This window comes from Saimiri boliviensis, chromosome 15 (genome assembly GCF_048565385.1).
Source record: "Saimiri boliviensis isolate mSaiBol1 chromosome 15, mSaiBol1.pri, whole genome shotgun sequence".
Taxonomy (NCBI): Eukaryota; Metazoa; Chordata; class Mammalia; order Primates; family Cebidae; genus Saimiri; species Saimiri boliviensis.
In genome coordinates, this window is record NC_133463.1 from 73,007,098 (window position 1) to 73,028,272 (window position 21,175).

Genomic DNA, 21,175 nt, shown 5'->3' on the forward strand with positions numbered 1-21,175 from the left:
TCATTGCCAGCTTGTAACAGAGTAATTTACTAATGGACAGTCAAAATTTTGAAAGTTCTCTCTCTCTCTCTCTCTGTCTCTCTCTCTGTCTCTCTCTCTGTCTCTCTCTCTGTCTCTCTCTCTCTCTCTCTCTCTCTCTCTGTGTGTGTGTGTGTGTGTGTGTGTGTGTGTGGTGTGATGTGGTATGATGTCTTCCTTCCTTCCTTCATTCCTTCTTTCCTTCCTTCTTTCCTTCCCTTTCTTTCTTTCAACCAAGTCTCACTCTGTTCCCAGGCTGGAGTGCAGTGGCACCATCTCGGCTCACTGCACCATCTCGGCTCACTGCAACCTCCGCCTTCCAGTTCAAGCAATTCTCCTGCCTCAGCTTCCCAAGTAGCTGAGATTACAGGCATATGCCACCATGCCCAGCTAACTTTTGTATTTTTAGCAGAGATGAGGTTTCACTCTATTAGCCAGGATGGTCTCAATCTTTTGACCTTGTGATCTGCCCACCTCAGCCTCCTAAAGTGCTAGGATTACAGGCGTGAGCCACCATACCTGGCCTACTTTTCTTTCTTATAACATCGCCTTCCTTCTGACTTTTCCATCTTTCCTTTTTCATTATCCAGTGCTTCCTTGGAGCCTCGACTACAAGAGTCCCCTTTTTCCAGATTCATCTCAACCTGGTATTCTTTCATCTTTCACCTGCAGCGCCACCTCACCAGCACCTGGGTGTTACCAATTTTGATAAATATTCTTTTTTCTTCAGCTTCAGTATAATTTTGAAAAATTTACTGAAAAAAAATGAACTCTAGAGGGCAGAGAGAAATGGGCTATTCTTAATTACATTGAAATCTATCACTGGAACTGCTGTCTGGGATTAATAAAGACTTACGGAAGACAAGGCATTTAACTATTCCCATAGCAACAAGGGAATCAGGCATTTCTGTATGACCCAATAGATGTTTATGGAAGTACCAACTCCTAAAAATGGATTATAAAGCAAAGAACATAAAATTTAGAGACCAAAGACCTGGGTGTTAAAGAACCATCTTTGTCATTCATTGCGATCTTGTGGTTCTCAGAATTCAAGGTGGTTCTCAGAATTCAAGTTCCTTGCCTAGAAAATGGGGAAGATACCAGTATCTTCACGGTTGTGATGGTCAAATGGGATAATCTGTATGAAATTTGTCAAGCAGAGACCTCTGGATAAATTAGGATCGCTGTTTCTGAACAGATGCTGAGGGTTAGGGGGTGGCAGCACCAAAGGCAGAGGGTCAAGCAGGGTACACACACAGCAGGCCTTTCTGGAACATCAGTGGGTAGGGGGGAAATTCAGAGACAAGACCCATTGCAGGTATGTGAGCCCTGTTGCCTGTTGAATTCAAACAGCACAGAAGAATCCAGCAGGGCCAAACTTCAAGTATTGAAAGAGAAACCTCAGTCTTTTGGCTGTAAGGCTTTATTTAAGAAAAAAAAAGTTGCATGACAGGGAGGACAGACAAGCTGTTCCCATGGTGTAATCAAGGGCTGGGGTCCAAACCTGTGGTCCCAGCAACACGACGTGGCAGGACTTTGGCCTCCATTTTTGTGGAAACACCTCAGTACTTAGCGGTTGGCAAAATCAAAAGTCTGTTGGGAGCTACAGCTGCATAATAAAGCAGAACCTCCATATGCAGCCCATGTCTACAGTTTACTCCGTATTTTAGGTTGGGTGAGCACCAATCCAACTGGAACACCACTTCAGAATTCTACCCTAAGTTGGGTTGATTATCTTAAACTCACAGTGGTAGCTGGTTTCTGTGGAGTTTTTCAGGGGCCAGCCTGTGAGGAACTAGACTTGGTAAGTTAGCCCTTACTTTTTAGTGGAGTAAAAAAGAATGCTACTTTTTCCCACTTGAGTTCTGAACTTTTTGAGAAAATAAATAAGCCAGGTAGGTGAAGATAAAATTAACAGCCTTACCGCTGATATAGGTAGGGGTGGAAATATGGCTGAGGTACGCTGCAACAACAGGCTTCCTAATTTTGCACCCCAGAACTAGGCCAAGCTATCAAATCACAGGAATCTTTTGTAAAGCATGGGTCTCCCTCTCCAAGGACAAAATGCTTTCTAATACAATTATTAATGGTCAATTTCTCTGTAGGGAGGCTGATTGCAAAGGAGACCTAGCAAGTGCCAAGTTTCCCACCTCACTCCCCAACCCAACCACCATAAATAAAATGGTAGATATAGACAACCCAGGGGAGGGGAGAAGTCAGGCCTGGGACTGAGAGAGGCTAAGGTTATGGTGGACAACCCATCAAGAAATGGCACTGGGGTATCAAGTGTCTCATCTTAACCAGTTCTGAGGAAGCCAGCGGACTTTAGTCAGTCCAGTTTCACATGAGAAAGGAGCTGTGTCTGAAGTTTTCCATGAAATGAAAGCCCCTATTTTTACCCCTATGGATGTCTAGTGTTATTGTAATGTATTTATTTATGTATTTATTTATTTTGAGGTAGAGTTTCGCTCTGTCACCCAGGCTGGAGTGCAGTGGTGCAGGCTCAGCTCACTGCAACCTCCTCCTACTGGGTTCAAGCGATTCTCCTGATTCAGCCTTCCAAGTAGCAGGGACCACAGATGTGTACCTGACTACTTTTTTTATACTTTCAGTAGAGACTGGCTTTCGTCATGTTGGCCAGGCTGGTCCCGAACTCCTGGACCAGTGATTTGCCTGCCTCAACCTCCCAAAGTGCTGGAATTACAGGTGTGAGCCACCGCACCCAGCCTGCTTAGTGTTATTAGAATTTAAGATAACAGTTGTCCCAATGACAAAGCCACTTCGAATGGGAAGTTTCATTCAATCTTAAAGCAAATCTAAAATCATAATAATGTGCAATGCTCATTTTTCATATGAGCTAAATGACTTGCCTAGGATAATACAGCTAGTAAGAGAAGACTTAAGACTTAGATTTAAACATTATTTCATTAATACTATAGGAGTTTCATAAGACTAGCAGCTTTTCAAAACACAAGATAATATTGGGAAGATCCAAATCATTGCATTTCAGTATATTTATTTTAGGAGTAGCAGTGGCACAAACAAATTCAAAATTTGTGTTTTGGCTGGGCATGGTGGCTAACACCTGTAATCCCAACACTTTGGGAGGTTGAGGTAGGAGGATCAAGTGAGGCCAGGCTGGGCAACATAGTGAGATTTCATTACTACAAAAAAAAAAAAAAAAAAGCTAGGCACAGTGGTACGGTACATCCCTGTAGTCCCAGCTACTAGAGAGGCTAAGGCAGGACGATCACTTGAGCCCAGGAATTTGAGGTTGCAATGAGCCCTGATCACACTTAACTTCCATCAGAAATGTGTCTGACAGACTGAATATTAAATGCTTAAAATAAGTGACACAATAAATTCTGAAAGATAAAATGCAATATTTTCACTGTTTTTCAGATCAAAACATGCTACAGGCTCCAATTTTTTTTTCCCCAATATCTTACAACCAGACTGAAGGGAGGAGAAACACCCTTAAAAACTTGCTTTTAGGGCTGGGTGCTGTGGCTCACACCTGTAATCCCAGCACTTTGGAAGTTTGTGTTTGTTTGTTTGAAGTGGACTCTTACTCTGTGACCCAGGCTAGACTGCAGTGGCATGACTTCAGCTCACTGCGACTTCTGCCTCCTGGGTTCAAGTGATTCTCCTGCCTCAGCCTCCGGAGCAGCTAGGATTACAGGCACATACCATCATACCCAGCTAATTTTTGTATTTTTAGTAGAGACGGTGTATCACCACATTGGCCAGGCTGCTCTTGAACTCCTGACCTCAAGGGATCCCCTGCCTCGGCCTCCCAAAGTGCTAGGATTACAGGCATAAGCCACTGTGCCTGACCCCAAAAAACACTTGTATCTTTACTACAACAATTTACTGAGCATCTTCTACATGCCAAGGATTTTACCAGGCACTAAGCACATAGAATTTCAATCTTTAAAATGCTATAATATAGGTCACCATTTTATCAATTTTATGGTCCTTATTTTACAAACAGCGGCACTTGAAGAGCTCAAAGAAGTTAATTCTCTTGCATTAAGTTTCCACCTCCAGGAATTGATTAACCTAGACTTGTTTGATCCCAAATGACAAATACTATTAACATAGCTGTGGAAAAGCAAAAGCCTTCAGCTGTGAAATTGCTGTATATTGATATCATCTTGTGTGACTGGCAGCCAGGCTTATCAGCAGCAACCATTCCACTTAGAGCCTGAAGGCACAAAAAGAACCCTGAAGATGGGAGAATAGTTTAAATCTACTCATTTATCTTTAATGAGTTTACAACTCTCCAATCAAGACTTCAGAAGTTCAAATTTGATACTGATCCTAATTTTTAAAACCACATAGAAAAGGAAATAATCTATAATATGGTGTTATGATAAACACCAAAGACACGACAAATGAATTAGAAATAGCTTTTGCATTTCAGGAGCTCAGTGTGGAGGCATGGCACAAATGAAGTAAAACAGAGTGTTCACGGTATTCACAAGGAGCCATGAAATCATGGAGAATTTAATTCATTAATTTAAACTGAACTGATGTCTTGCCCTCTAAGATTGCTAGGTTTCAATTGTACTTTTCCTGAACTGGAATAATTCCATGTTTTCATTTTAAAAGGTTGCATTTACATTAAGTCTTACTGCAGAGTAAAAATTAACTAATATGAATAGTATCAAAATGACTTACTGCCCAATATATTCGATTATTTAAAAAAAAAAAAGCACAACATAATGTATTACTAGACTTGGCAGCAACCTTGTCAACTATGTGAGTCACTCAGAATCCTGGAGCTTGCAGAGTACCCAAAAGACTGCAAAGCTGGCCAGGTGCAGTGGCTCATGCCTGTAATCCCAGCACTTGGGGAGGCCAAGGCAAGCGGATCACTTAGGTGAGGAGTTTGAGACCAGCCTAGTCAACATGGTGAAATCCCATCTCTACTAAAAATACAAAAAATTAATGGGCATGGTGGTGGGACCTGTAATCCTCCTACTGGGGAGGCTGAGGCAGGAGAATCGCTTGAACCCAGGAGGCAGAGGTTGCAGTGATGGCACCACTGCACTCCAGCCTGGGCGACAAGAGCAAGACCCTGTCTCAACAACAAAAAAGACTGCAAATCTCTTTGATACCATAAGAGCCTCAAGAGAAGAAACTGGATCTCATGATTCTGTTGACTCACCTTCCTCATAATTTGGTTCATTGTTGGACACCAAATACAGAAAATATTTGTTCTGAATTGCATTTTGAACTTCTAAATTTTGCAGTGCAAAGAGAAAGTCTGAATCTCAAGTCAGTTAAACCATTTATTAGCTGTCTAAGTGGGAAGAATATGGCAGGAAGATATAATTACAAAACCTGGATGCAGCAAGGATTCAGCTTAGAGCTTTCAACCTGTTTATAAAATATGCCAAATATCAGATGGCATGCAAAGGGTAATGTGTTAATAGCAGACAGGCAAAACATGGGCTGTAATTTCAGGAGGAAAGACTAAACAGAACAGCTCCACAACATACATTATCTCTTGGAATCTAACTGCTTAGAAAGGCCTGAAAATAAATAAGGGAAGTTTATTTTAGGCATCTTCAGCATTGTCCTTCTAAAATCTTTTATTTCATACACTGGGAAATATAAATACTAAAAGCATGGTACCAACCACCAGAATGTTTACTCTGTGAATATAAAAACCCCTAAATTATCCACCCCTCTCTTCAATTGCCTAACAAAATACCACCCCAGAGCTGCAGAATTTGAAGAGAAAAAAGAGCCTAGAATGTGGAATCAAAAGAGCTGTATTTAAATAAAGCTCTAGCTACTTAAGCAGCTTCTCAACTCCTCTCATCTGTTGCCCTTACCTACTTAGCTATAAAAATGTTGTTAAGATATTCTGGGCAGGCGCAGTGGCTCATGACTGTAGTCCCAACACTCTGGGAGGCCAAGGCAGGCAGATCACTTGAGGTCAGAGTTCGAGACCACTCTGGCTAACATGATGAAACCCCATCTCTAATAAAAATACAAAAATTAGGTGGGCATGGTGGTGTGTGCCTGTAATCCCAGCTACTAGGGAGGCTGAGGCAGGAGAATCGCTTGAACCTGGGAGGCAGAGGTTGCAGTGAGCCAAGATCATGCCACTGCCCTCCAGCCTGGGAGACAGAGTAAGACTCCATCAAAAAACAAAACAAAACAAAATAAAATAAAATAAAGATACTCTGATGGCTTATCGATAATTGCCCTTTGCTTTTGCCTGCTTTGGAGATCATTATTTTAAATTCTTTGGAATTTGTCTTTTCTCCTCTACCTCTACAATGATGCATCTTCAACCTTGGGGTTTTTGTTTTTTGTTTTTTGTTTTTGTTTTCTTTTTTGCCCTTATCTTTTACTTATCTTGTCATCCAGGAAAAATTCTACACATTATATTGTACATCTGTGATCATTGCAAAGGGAAGTAAGATCTGATTCCTGCCTTTAAGGAACTTACGATTTAATAGAAGGGATACAGGTATAATAGGCAGAAGTCCCTTCTTGGATATATGTTTTCCAACTATTTTTCCCATTTTGTTGTTTACACTTCCATTTTCATAACAGTATCTTTGGAAAGGCAAACCTTTTTTATTTTGATGATGTCCCTTTTTTTTTTTTTTTTTTTCATTTTAAGAAGTTTTACTTTGCAGATTTAGAATTTGAGATTTTTAATAATGGTAAAAGAAATTCAGTCACACCTAATGATTAACAGAATGTAGTGGTATATTATCTAAATAGAAGTTGTGCTGATGTGCCATAATAAATTGTCCATTAGTAAAAAAAAAAAAAAATGCACTTTAGGGTACAATATTGTATCACAAATTACAGTAGAGATACTTTGCAAGAATTTAATCAAACTGGAGAATTCTGAGTAACTGTTATCTTCTAAATGCAGCACTTAAAAATGTAACAACTTTGCATTCTTTTTCTTAAAAATATCTTTTATAATTCTCGCTTTTTGTGTCCAGTTTAAGAAAAATGTGCCAAGCCAAAGTCACTGAGATTTTCTCCTATGCTTTGCTCAAGAAGTTTTATACTTTACCTCTTGTATTTAGGACTATGATTTTTCTTGAAGTACCTTTTGAACACTGGTGTGAAATAAGGATTGAGGTTCATTTGTTTTTTGTTGTTGCTCTTTGTTTTTGTTGTTATTTGTTTGTTTATATGGATATCCATTTGCTCCAGCACCATTTATTGGTAAGACTATCATTTTACCATCGATTTACCCTGGCACCTTTGTTGAAAATCAATTGATTGGGCATCTGTATGCAGGTCTATTTCTGAACAAATTTTGTTACTTGGTCTATATCTGTTTACCCTTCTTTATATTGTGATTACCGCAGCTTTATAATGGATCTTGAAATCAGATAGTGTAAATCCTCCACGTAGCTCTTTTTTTAGCATTGTTTTGGCTATTCTAGGTTCTTTGCATTTTCATATAAATTTGGTAATTTCTTTTAAAAGCCTGCTAGGATTTTGATTGAGATTGTATTGAATATATATAGCTGAATTATAGAATAAATAAATCTTAACCATGTTGAATCTTTTAATATATAATTACAATATGTCTATTTATTTAGATTTTATTTATCCTAGCAATGTTTACTGGTTTTCAGTGAACAGGTCTCACAAGTCTTTTGGCAGGTTATCCTTAAATATTTCTTACTTTTGATGTTATTTTAAAATTTTCCATTTCTGATTGCTCAATGCTTCTACATAAAAATACAGTTGATTTTGGTATATTGGTCTTATATTCTGCCACCTTGAGAAACATTTATTGGTACTGGTAGCTTTTTGGTAAATTAGGATTTTCTACACAGATAATTGTGTCATCTGAAGAATAAGACAGTTTTATCCCTTCCTTTCTAATCTGGATATTACTCATTTATTTATTTAGCCTTATTACACTGGCTAGAAGTGGTAAGACTATACATCCTTGCCTTGTTCCTGATCTTAGAGAGAAAGCATTTCAGTCTTTCACATTAAGTATGATGCTTGCTTTTAGTTTTCACAGATGCATTTTATTAGGCTGTAAAATTTCCCTTCTAGTTCTAGTTTCTGGAAGTTTCTATCATGTATGGATGTTTATTTTGTTACATTCTGTCAATTTACTTTTTGCATCTATTGAACTGATCATATGGAGGAATGGAGTTCTTAAAACACCAGTGGTCTTCCCTCCTTCCCCTTCCCTTAAGAGTTCTGTCCTTGGCCCTGCTCTCTTGTGCTTTACAAATGAGAAGACCTATATATTATAATAGCTTCAACTAACAGCTGTGTATAAATGACTTCCAAGCATATGTTTCATCCCAAATTCTCAGCTGAACTTCAGACCAATATTCTCAGCTTCTAACTGTATTTTGCCTACTGTTATCCTCCATATATCTCTAGAGAGAGAAATAATAAGAGTGACATAAGAATCTAATGGCTATTCTATTCAATCAACTCACATTGAATTCAATGTTCATCAACTTGAATTTATACCGTTTTTGTGCCATTTAAGATCTTTTAAATCTGAAAGCAGAAAAATGTCTGAAATCAGAGTTTAAAAAAACAAAAACAAAAACAAAAAAAACAACAACAATAACAACAACGAAAACCACCGGGCAGGGTGGCTCATGCCTGTAATCCTAGCACTTTAGGAGGCTGAAGCAGGCGGATCACCAGAGGTCAGGAGTTCAAGACCAGCCTGACCAACATGGTGAAACGCTGTCTCTACTAAAAATACAAAATTAGCTGGGTGTGGTGGTGTAGCTCTGTAATCCCAGCTATTCAGGAGGCTGAGGCAGGAGAATTGCTTGAACCCAGGAGGTGGTGGAGGTTGCAGTAAGCCAAGATCGAGCCATTGCACTTTAGCCTGGGTGACAAGAGTGAAATTCAGTCTCAAAAAGAAAAAAAAGAGTTGTCTCAAGCCCTTTTTATGTTTCTTTTTTAGTTTCCTCCCCTCTGGGTAGAATGTAGATAATATGGCTGATACTGAAGCAGCCATTTTAGATCATGAAGTAACATTGAGAATGAAAATTGTACATGATGAAGCAGAAGGATGAAAAGCTGGGCCTCTGACCAACACTTTCCAGAGCATAGCCCTTATACCAGCCCTGGACAACATGCCACAATAATTTTACGTAGGAGATACATTTCTATCTTAATTCAGTGACTGCCGTTTTGGGGTTTTGTTACTTGCAACTAAGCCTCATATCTATTAGGAAAGTTCAGGACAGCAGTTCACAAAGTGTGTTGGCATGCTCTGCCGACTTATGAATTTTTTAAGGAGTTTGTGAAATCAAAACATTTTCAAAATATGTTAAGACATGATTTATCTTTTTCACTATGGCAACACATTCACCAACGTCACAAAAACCATGGTGGGCAAAAGTACCAGCATCTTTGAAACAGGTACTAGTAATCATTGTATTCTTCATTGCCATGTACCTGTAGGTGAGGGTCTGGGGGAGGGGTGGTTTCATTCAATGTCCTTAATAAAGCAGTAAAAATTAAATCTTTAATCTTAAGTCTTTTTTTTTTTTTTTTGAGATGGAGCCTCACTCTGTTGACCAGACTGGAGTGCAGTGGTGCACCCTCGGCCTACTGCAATCTCCACCTCCTGGGTTCAACCAATTCTCCTTCCTCAGCCTCCCAAATAGCTGGGACCACAGGCATGTGCCACCACACCCAGTTGTATTTTTAGTAAACACAGGGTTTCACCATGTTGACCAGGATGGTCTTGATCTCTTGACCTTGTAATCCACCCACCTTGGCCTCCCAAAGTGTTAGGATTACAGGCGTGAGCCACTGCACCTGGTCTTACTCTTGTCTTTTAAAGTTTCTGTATGAAGAAACGAGAAGTGTACATTAAGTACTTCTGAGGATACCAAAATATGATGGCTGTCTTGAGGAAAAGAACTTGAGGTTGTTTCGAGTTGTGAGAGAAGTGAGGCAATTCAGATGTGCGTATTTGACACACATTTCCTCAAACATGAACAAAATAAACTGACATTTCATGAAAAACTAACAGTATTTGTTGCCAATGATAAATTTTAAGCTTTCAAGTGAAAATTATTTTGGAAAACATGTATCTGCCATCTGAACTTGATGGCCTCTCAGTATTTAAGAGGCGTTTTAAATGAGATTGCTGGTCATATTAAACATGATTTTTAAACATTTTATATGGCAAATTATTAACATTTGGAAGATCTGCAAACTCAGTGAATCAATAGTTTCCATGAGCCAAATGCATGATTTTACAAAATTATTCATGGGAAAAAGTTTCACTCGAAGTGCAAGGTAGACCAACAGATTCTAATGAAATTCAACACAAAATCTCATTTGTACGGCTTCAAATTCTACATTGCAAATAACCTTTTAGATACTACCCCTTGTTCAGTTTTGTTACAGTGTCCAAGAATAAATCCACAGTCTAGGCTATTAAAATATTCCTCCATTTTACAACTTCATACCTGCATGAGGATGAATTTCTTTACTTACTTCAAACAAAACAACATCAAACAGACTGAATGCAGAAACAAGTATGAGAATCCAGCTGTCTTCTGTTAAGCCAGACATTGGAAAGATTTACAAAATTTGTATTAACAATGCTGCTCTTCTCACTAAATTATTTTTGAAAAATAATCCTCATAAAATTGTTGTTAGCATGAAACTGTTTTAGATTAGTAAATATACTTTTTAAAATTTGTCCGTTTTCGTTTCTGATATAGTCAATATAAACCTTCATAAACAAAGCTCTTTAAGAAAAAAACAGAACTACTATCTGATCCAGCAATCCCACTAATGGGTATTTAACCAAAGGGAAAGAAATCATTATATAAAAAAGATACCTATACTTATATGCCTATTGCAGCACTATTCATAATGGCAAAGATAGGGAATTGACTTAGGTGTCAATCCATTGACACTGGATAAAGAAAATGTAGTGGGTGGGTGGCTGGCTGTGTGTATGTGTGTGTGTGTGTGTGTGTGTGTGTGTGTGTGTGAGTGACATCATTTATATATATATTTGAGATACTCTTCGGCCATAAAAGATAATAAAATCATGCCTTTTGAAGCAACATGGATGGAGCTAGAGGCCATTATCTTAAGTGAAACATCTCAGAAACAGAAAGTCAAAAACCGTATGTCCTCATCTGTAAGTGGGAGCTAAATAAGGTGTACATACGGACATAGAGTGTGGAATGATGGACACTGGAGACTCAGAAGCGTGGGATGGTGGGAGGCAGGCATGTAAGGGATAGAAATTACTTAATGAGTACAATGTAGACTAACCAAATAATGGTTACACTAAAAGCCTGGACTTTACCACTATGCAATATATTCATGTAACAAAACTACACTTGTACCCCTTAAATTTATATAAACTTTTTTAAAAGCAAGAACAATAAAACATCCTCGGGACATCAATATTTTTCCAGTGCATTAAGTTCTTGAGTGTTAAGTTCTTAAAATGTCAAAATCTTAAGGCCAAATGTTTAAAATTATTATGATATTGAAAGAATTTGAAATAAAATCACAAAACTGTTCTGTTTATGAAATGTAAGAACAGTAGAAGTATTAAGCCCAGAGTTAGGTAAACAATGTCATGTTAAGAAGAGTGGGGCAGACAGATTCTAAAAACTGTAGATCAATATACTTAGTATTAACCCTCAGGGCAAAAGGTTAGATAACAGATTCAGCAGAAAGTGAAGTAACCATTAGCTCCCAACAGAAGTTTATTTACCAAGTCATGTCAAACTAAGGAGTATTTGTTTCTTTGATAATTGGTAGATAGGGAATGTATACACATATTGTATTTCCCATTAAGCATTTGATTATGTTACAAAACTATCATTAAAGGTAGAGAACTGTCATTGAAGACTGACCAAATCTGCCTGAAGTAAAATGTGATAAACTGCAGAAACAGTGCAGAATGACAATGGAAGTCATATAGAATTGGTTCTTGAACACAGGTTTGAACTGCATACATCCATTTTTTGATAAACATATTGAAAACTTTTTTGGAGATTTGCAACAATTTAAAAAACTTGCAGATGCGCCATGTAGCTTAGAAATATTGAAAACTAAGAAAAAAGTATGTCATGAATGCATAAAACATATGTAGATACTAGTCTATTTTATCATTTACTACCATAAAATATATACAAATCTATTATAAAAACTTAAAATTGGCCAGGCACAGTGGCTCACACCTGTAATCCCAGCACTTTGGAAGGCCAAGACAGGCAGATCACCTGAGGTCAGGAGTTCAAGACCAGCCTGGCCAACATGGTAAAACCCTGTCACTACTAAAAATACAAAAATTAGCTGGGCATGGTGATGCATGCCTGTAATTCCAACTACTTGGGAGGCTGAAGCATGAGAATCACCTGAACCCATGAGGCAGAGGTTGCAATGAACCAAGATTATGCCACTGCACTCCAGCTTGGGTGACATAGCAAGACTCCGTCTCAAAAAAAAAAAAAAAAAAAAAAAAAAAAAGTTAAATTTATCAAAACTTACACATACACAGACTATATATTGGAGCCATTTGCAGTTGAGGCAGACATAAAGATGCATTACTAAATTACAGCTGCATAAGATAAACTATAGGACATTCTGTACTACTACCATAATTTCAGAGCTACCTCCCGTTGCTATTGCTGTGAGCTCAAGTGCTATGAGTATCCATTCAAAATGTACACACGGACATTTAAAATACCATGTGATGTTTATCATATCCACATGAGCAGTTCATCTCTCCAGTAAATTGTGTATCATTGCAATAAGTGATATCTCATGGTTCTCAGTTATTTTTCATCATGTTTAGTACAATCACAAACCTTGCAAGAATACCATGGGACCCATACAAAGTTCCACTAGTGATGCTGGAAGTGCTCCCAAGAAGCAAAGTCATGACATTACAAGACAAAGTTAAATTGCTTGATGTGTACTGGTCTGTGGTTGTAGTTGCCTATCCTTCAAGATAAATGAATCCAGCATAAGTACGACTGTTAAAAAAAAAAAATTAAGAAAATTTAGGAAGCCTTTACTGCAGCTATACCAGCTAACCTTGCACTTTTTGTGATATACCTTTTTATCTCACACTGAAAACGCAGCTTTTATGTGGGTGCCATATTGCCATAAGAAAGATGTACCTAGAGGCTGTAACATGATTTGAGAAAAGGCAAAGTTATTTTATGACAACGTAAAGCAAAAGAAGGTGATGTATCTAAATCTAGAGAATTTAATGCCAGCAAAGGATGGCTTGATAATATTAGAAGTTTGGCTTTAAAAATGTTAACAGAAGCAGCAGCTCCTGTCTACCAACAGGCAGCAGATGAGTTCGCAGATGCCATTAAGAAAATCATTGAGGAGAGAGGATTATCTACCAGAACAGATTCTTAAGGCAGATAAGAGTGCCCTATTCTGGGGGTCGTGGGGAAGCCACAAAGAACATTTATTAGTAAAGAAGAGAAGTGAGCATCAGGATTTAAAGCAGAAAGGGACAGGCTCATGCTACTGGGTTTTTTTTGCAAATGCTATTGGGTTTATGATCAAGACTGTACTTATTTATAAAGTTGTTAACACCCAAGTTTTGAAGGGAAAAGATAAACACCAGCTGCCAGTCTTCTAGCAGTATAACAAGAAGGCCTGGACAAGAACCCTTTTTCTGGATTGGCTTCATTCATGTTCTGTCTTTGAAGTCAGAAAGTACCCTGCCAGAAAGAGACTGCCTTTTAAAGTTCTTTTGATACTGGACAGTGCCCCTGACCACCCACCCAGAACTGCGTGAGTTCAATACTAAAGGCATTGGAGTGATCTATTTGCCTGCAAACAGAATGTCTCTAATTTAGCTTCTCGATCAGGGAGTCCTAAGGACTTTGATGGCCCATTACACACAGTACGCTATGGAAAGAACCATCAGTGCTACACAAGAGAACTTTAACAAAGAGAACATCATCAAAGTCTGGAAGGATTCCACCACTGATGATGCCATCGTTGCTGCAGAAGCCATGAAGCCATCAAGCTCAAAACAACAAATTCCTGTGTGACTTCACAGAATCAAGAAAATCAAGAAAGAGGTTGTAGATATGTCCAAAAAAAAAAAAAAAAAAAAAGTGGAGGGTAAAAGCTTCAAGATCTGAATCCTGGAGTGAATCTAAAGCTAAGCGATTCAAAGCTTAGCTTTTAGAGATAAGTGCCTCCGAATCAGTGCCAGACAATGAGGAAGACATTTGGAGGCAGTGCCAGAAAACAAATCAACATTAGAAAATCTAGTAGAAGTGTTGTGATTATTCAAGACTGATTTTACAACATAGATTCTTCTATCAAACAAGCACTGAAACTAAAGCAAATGGTGGAAGAAGGATTATACACACACACACACACACACAGACACAGAAACATTTTTAGAGAAATGAAAAAAAGCAAAACATCAAAACTTACAGTGCATTTTCCTAGTTATACCTAGTGTGCCTACTTTTCCTGCTTCCCCTTCCACCTCTGCTACCAATAACCAAGACCAACCCTTCCTCTTCCTCCTCCGCCTCAGCCTACTCAACACGAAGACAAGGAGGATGAAGATTTTTATGATGATCCATTTCCACTTAGTGAATAATAAATGCATTTTCTCTTCCTGATTATCTTCCTAACATTTTCTTTCTTCTAGCTTGCTTTAGTATAAGAACACAATATACGATACATATAACATACAAAATATATGTTAATCTACTGTTTATGTTGTCAGACAGGCTTCTAGTCAACTATAGGCTATCAGTAAAGTTTGAGGAAGAGTCAAAAGTTGTATTCAGATTTTCAATTGCACAGGGGGTTGGTGTCCCTAATCCCTGTATTGTTCAAGAGTCAACTATAAATTACTTGCTGATGGAGTATCCACAGACTTTACTGAATTCTAAGGTTGCTTTCCCCATGCTTCTGTGCCATTTCCATCTACTGCTGTCAGTAAACATGAAAGAGTAAGTATTAAGATTTAAGTGTTACTCTTTAGACTTAATCCAGACATTAGTAATATGAAACAAAAAGAAAACATTTTACAATGCATTTCAAAGTGGAACATACTTCATGTATCTGAGATTTTCTTAACACCAACTTTCTAGCACCTAGCCTCATACTTTCTCTTCGCAGAATATCTGTACTGTTTGTACCTTCACTTCTTTCAGGTCTTCACTGAACATCTTCACTTATGACCACTGGTACTTTCTATCCTCTTTATCTTGTTTCATTTATCTGTATAGAACCTATCACCATCTGACATAAATAATATTTAAGTGTGTATCTGTGGGCCAGGTGCAGCGGCTCACACCTGTAATCCCAGCACTTTGGGAGGCCGAAATGGATGGATCACTTGAGGTCAGGAGTTTTGAGACCGGCCTGGCCAACATGGTAAAACCCTGTCTCTACTAAAAAGACAAAAAAATTAGAATGGCACGGCAGCATGCACCTATAATCCCATCTACTCAGGAGGTTAAGGCAGGAAAATCACTTGAACAGGAAGAGGAGGCTGCAGTGAGCCAAGATCATGCCACTACACTCCAGCCTGGGTGACAGCAAGACTCCATCTCAAAAAAAAAAAAAAATGTATATTTGCTTTTCTGTGTTCTCTTCCCCTATCACTATCCCACCAAAGAATAAGCTTCGTGAGGGTACGGATGTTCTGGTTGTTCACTCAGTGCCTTGAATGGTTCCTAGCACATAGTATGCAATAAAGAACATAGGACTTCTAAAATAAATCTTGAGATTACAAGTACAATACTCTTATAGATAAGAAAATGACTCTGTGAATCTGGAAGTAAAAAGGAACCTAGGCAAAGAACAGACATTATAAAGTCCATGCAACTCATGTCCCCACTGCCTAGCAGTTAAGAAAGCAGGCTTCATACTTGAACAAAATAGGATTCCAGTCCACTTATTCATAGTGCTATCATTGGCAAACTAACCTCTTCATGCCTCAATTTAGCTACTAGAAAATAGAGATGATAATGATAATGGCCCCAACTTAATGTTGTCATTAAGGTGATTAAATGCAATAATGCATGTAATTACTAGTGAATAAAGCAACAAATAAGTGTTTAATAAAAGGGAGCTATTATTATTACTACTGCCACAACTACTATCATCATCATCATCATCATCATCATCATCATCATCATCATCATTATCATCTCAGTCAGGATCCAAAGCTAATTTCATCTTCATCATCATCATCATCATCATCATCATCTCAGTCAAGATCCAAAGCCAATTTCATCATCATATCATCATCATCATCATCATCATCATCATCATCATCATCATCTCAGTCAGGATCCAAAGCCAATTTCATCATCATCATAACATCATCATCATCTCAGTCAGGATCCAAAGCTAATTTTTTAGTATTTCCCAAATAATTTATGGTAAGATAGGCTATCTAGTTTCTAAGTCCAAACAACTGAGAAAAAAAGCAGATTAGAGAGATAAAACAGTCGCCAGAAGAGCAGAAAAAAACAATGGAAAACTATAAAAACTAGATTCTTAAGGTACTCATTACCACACAATAATAATGTACATAAAGATAATGCTTAGCCACTAAGTAAAAGATACTATATTTAATATACTGTCTTAAGATGGTGAGAAATATGATTCTAAAATTAGAAAGATTTACTTTGAAATGGCTCATACAAACTTTTGGTATAAAAAACTTCCATTACCTTCAAAATTTATGTTCTAGAGAAAAGAATAAAGTAAATGAGACATTATTACATAAACAGCTTGGATATCTCTGCTGTAAATACCCATCAGTGTGACTTATGCTACTCTATCTGAAGCTTTTCTATGGGATCACTCATCACTTATACTCTGCAATGTTGTATCTCAAGTGCAGATTCCAGGGAGGCGGTAAATTGTTGTCACTGTCTCAGTGACATTGCTGCCACCTTGTAACAAATCTGTATTCATTAATCCTGTTTGCTACAGTAACAGAATATACCAAGGCCCTCTGAGATTAGTAAGAAATCAAATTTCAAAATCAAAACCACATTTCAAACTTCTTAAAAGATACTTTTTTGTTCAATTCCTTTGTAAAAACATTGGTCACCATTTAACATACATGGCAACAAAATGCACCCAATTTACATGCATCAACAAGTTAATAAATCGTAATACACGGACAACATAAATTTCAAACAAACAGTACTAAAGTAGCTCATGTTGCATTTAACGATAGTTCTTGTGCTCCTAATAGAGAAGTAGTTAATATGAGAAACAAACAGTTCCAGTTTAAACCTGAATTAAAGTTCTTTGTAGAAAATAACATGAAGCAATGATCATATGAAGTCATTATCTTAAAAAGAACCATTCTTCAGAAATCACTCTTGTGCAAAGCACCATGCTAGCATAGACTATGATTTTAAAAAACACATACCTTCAGTTAGAGACCAATGGTCTCCATTTTTTGAAATTTAATTACCTGATTCAAATTTTTATTATGCCCATAAATTAAAATCATCTTTCAATGTGAAGGCTATATATTTTGACACCTTAAGTAATTCGGCAGATGTTCATTAAAGCAAATATTCCTTAGGACTGATATGGGATTTAATTAATAAGAAGTTAAGCACCACATACATTTTTGGAAAACAGAATGGACTGCCATCAATATACAAGTTAGGGACAAAAGAAAGCACCTACAGTTTACCTCCCCACCGCCCAAAATATAGGTACTCTAATCCTACGAATCTGAAATTTTACAAAGGATTTTTTGTCTGGTTATCTGTGTGTGGTATTACATGGAAGATACAAAACAAAACTCTATTTAAGATCACAAGTTCTAGAATTATGATTTGATTCAATAAGAATGTTATATTATTTGTGCATGTTATATACTTTTTAGATTATATGCTATATTTTTATGCTTTCTCCCCTCAAAGTCTATGATTAAAGGATAGCACTTATTCATTCTGAAGTGCATGAGAAAATTTACGACAAATTGCCTCATGAAAGAAAAAAATCCTCTTAAGAGTTCAAAGTAATTATGTATAAATAAAACCTCAAAATAAAATTGCTGTAAATCCTCTGCATCTATTTAACAACACAAATAACTTAAATAGCCAAAACATTATTTTAAGTTTCTCTCCTCCATGACGTATTTACACTGAAGTAAGAATAATTTTTTAGCATGTGTAACAGATCACACGCTAAAAAGTTTAAGGGTTCAGAAAACTAAAATTTATAATTCTTACATGGTTATTTAAGTCAGATATACAAAACTATAAAATAAGTAATTTCAACCTAAAATATTCTTTAAATACCACAAAAGAAGAAAAAAGAAAAACAGGGAGGAAGGATTTCCTTTCATGTAATTTTTGAGTAGACTAGCAAAAAAGCAAAATATTAAATACCTAATTTTCACTTCAAAAGAAATTATTCATAAATAAAATTCACTAAGTAAGATATAATGAGATTAGGAGTATGAGTACAGAATATTCAGATTCATTCCATTCAGATGAGATGATGACATATTTGGAGAAAAAAAAGAAACCTTCCCAAATAATGTAATTTGTATCTCATTAACCTTCCAAACATCATTTCAACTTCACCATTTATACCATAAACCTTCTTGACAGTTCCTATTTTCAACATTTTCTTTTTAAAAAAAACTTTAGCCTCTTAATTTTCAAGCATCATATTGAATCCCTTAGTTCAATCTAATTCCACAATCCCCATTTCAAAGACTCTAAAATAATCATTTTCTTCCCCTCAAAAGCCAGAACTCAACATGTAATTATTCAAAACTAGGAAACTAAAGGTTAAAAAAAATCAATTAAAAATAGTACACTTGTTAGTATAAACGGTTATATGTAGCAGGGAGACCACATAATTGCTCTTTCTTCTTAACCTCTGGCTCTTAAAATAGTAAAGTCAGAAAATTAAAATAAGTGATATATGCTTAAAATACTTAAAATCTGTATCCATATCCATTTTCAACACATGTGAGAGTTAAGAAAATGACTGAAATTATATGATTATAAATGTTTACTGCATAACAGTACAAAATTGATGTTGCCAAAAAGAGGGTAAAAAAAATCTTTAACTGATACTAAACATCTTAAGTAATTTGGAAAATTTTCAAGATTGAAATTTAACTACCAGGGAACAACAACCAAAAATGCTTTCATGCATGTACATATGTTAAGTAACAAATAAGCAAACCCCAAGTCAATACAGTACATCAATGACTGATACTTAAATAACATTATGAATATAAAAAGAAAAGATAAAATGTTGACTGCTATCGATGAAAAAGCATTTCAACAATTTACACAAAATGATACTGAATGGTTTTTTTAAAAAGATGTCCTAAGAAGGTCAAGCCACAATAAGTTAGTGTTTTCCATAATACATGCTAAATTATTTGATCCCAAATCTATACTGTTACTGTCTTAATTCCTAAATGTTGTGACAGCATATTTAATAACTGAGGTACATTAGTTTACATCTTTTTATAGGTATTCTAAGAGGATTAACTTTTTGTTTCCAGTTTTTCATCTTCTTCACCTCCTCCAAAGAAAATCAAAGGAAACATTCCTAGAATGCAGCCAATAGTCACCCCAACAGCTTTGCCCTAAGGAAAGAAGAGAGAACATTTTTGAAAAGTTACTTTATCTCTGATAACAAGAAGGCAGGAAAAAAATCTCACCAGCTATTCTCAATATATTTGGATTTGCTACCATTCATATATATTCTTTTTCAATATTTATCCCTGTATTTATGTAGATACAATTATATCTAATTTATGTAGACATAATCATTATGTAAACATAGCTTTGTTTTCTTCCTCAATCCGTATCCCTGCACAGACCACACATTTTCTTATAAACTCTTTTCCAAATTGCTGCATAAACTTAAAGACTTCTAAATTCCACTGAATTGACAGGTCTATATTCTACTCTTTACAGTAATAGCCACTGCTACTTCTTCAACATTGTAAGAGAAATAACAATGAGCATTTCCATGTATAGTTCTTCCCCAATTATTTACGTAAAAATCAAATAGAATTAATATTTGTGCATCTTCATGAAGTATTGTCATGCTGTCCATCCTTGACAAAGCAGCACATACTTACGTACCAATTTCAGTATATATAAATGTATACATAAATACCAATTTTCCTGCAACCTCTCCTACATTATAAAAATTTTGTTTTATTTTTATTCTTTTTAGAGACAAGGTCTCCCTCTCACCTAGGCTGGAGTGCAGTGCATGATCATAGCCCACTGCAGCCTTGAACTCGGGCTCAAGTGATCTTCCTCACTCAGTCTCCCCAGTAACTAGAACTACAGACACATGCCACTATCCCTAGCTAATTTTTTTTAGTTTTATTTATTTATTTATTTTGGTAGAGCTAGGGTCTCACTATGTTGTCCAAACTGATCTTGAACTCCTGGCTTCAAGAGATCCTCCTACCTTGGCCTCCCAAAAGGGATTACAGGCTGCAGGAACCACCACACCCAGATCATTATAAAAATTTAAAACTTTTATTTTTGTAAATGGTTTTCAAAAGTCGCATTCCTATGATGACTATCAAGTTTAAATACTTTTCAACTAAGTTTCATTTCCTCATACAAATATTTATTGAGAAGCTACAATGTGTCAAACTCTGTACTGGGTGTACCACAGAGATGGACTAGTCTTATGCAGTCTGTCTCTCTCCTTCAGGAACTTCTAGTTAAGTACATAGAGAAAGACAAAGTAAGTTCTAGCAAACATTACAGATATTATGATAGCTACATAAACTTAACCATGAATGAAATGTTTTCTCTTATACATTGTCTATTTAGCTATCATATCTTACAGTTTTTCTAACGAATTTTAATAGTAGACTAATGTTTTGACAATAGCTTGCATAAAAATTATTCAACTCTATTATTTTGATGGTTTTGGTGGTGGTAGTGGTATCGGTATTATAACCAATGCTTGATATTAATAATCAAAACTGTTATGTTCATTATGCCAAAACTTTAAAAGGTATCATTCATGCAGAGTTTTAACAAGCAGAAATTTTCTTCATTCCACATGCTGATAAAGTTAATCCCAGCTTCTTGTTTTTTGACTTTAACATATTTACTCATTTGAATACATGCAGAGAGAAATCATTACA

General features: G+C 36.5%; 1 protein-coding gene across 2 annotated transcripts in view; it reads right to left on the reverse strand.

Moving 5' to 3' along the window:
* Positions 1-5,302: 5,302 nt before the first annotated feature.
* The window catches only part of TMEM65 (transmembrane protein 65), a 74,526-nt gene continuing 58,653 nt past the window's right edge, over positions 5,303-21,175 (reverse strand). For both annotated transcript variants that reach the window (XM_039464925.2, XM_039464924.2), the window contains one exon: positions 5,303-19,639. In XM_039464925.2, coding sequence (XP_039320859.1) covers positions 19,538-19,639 — 102 coding nt within the window. In that variant the 3' untranslated portion in view covers positions 5,303-19,537. The remainder of the gene's footprint in view (positions 19,640-21,175) is intronic.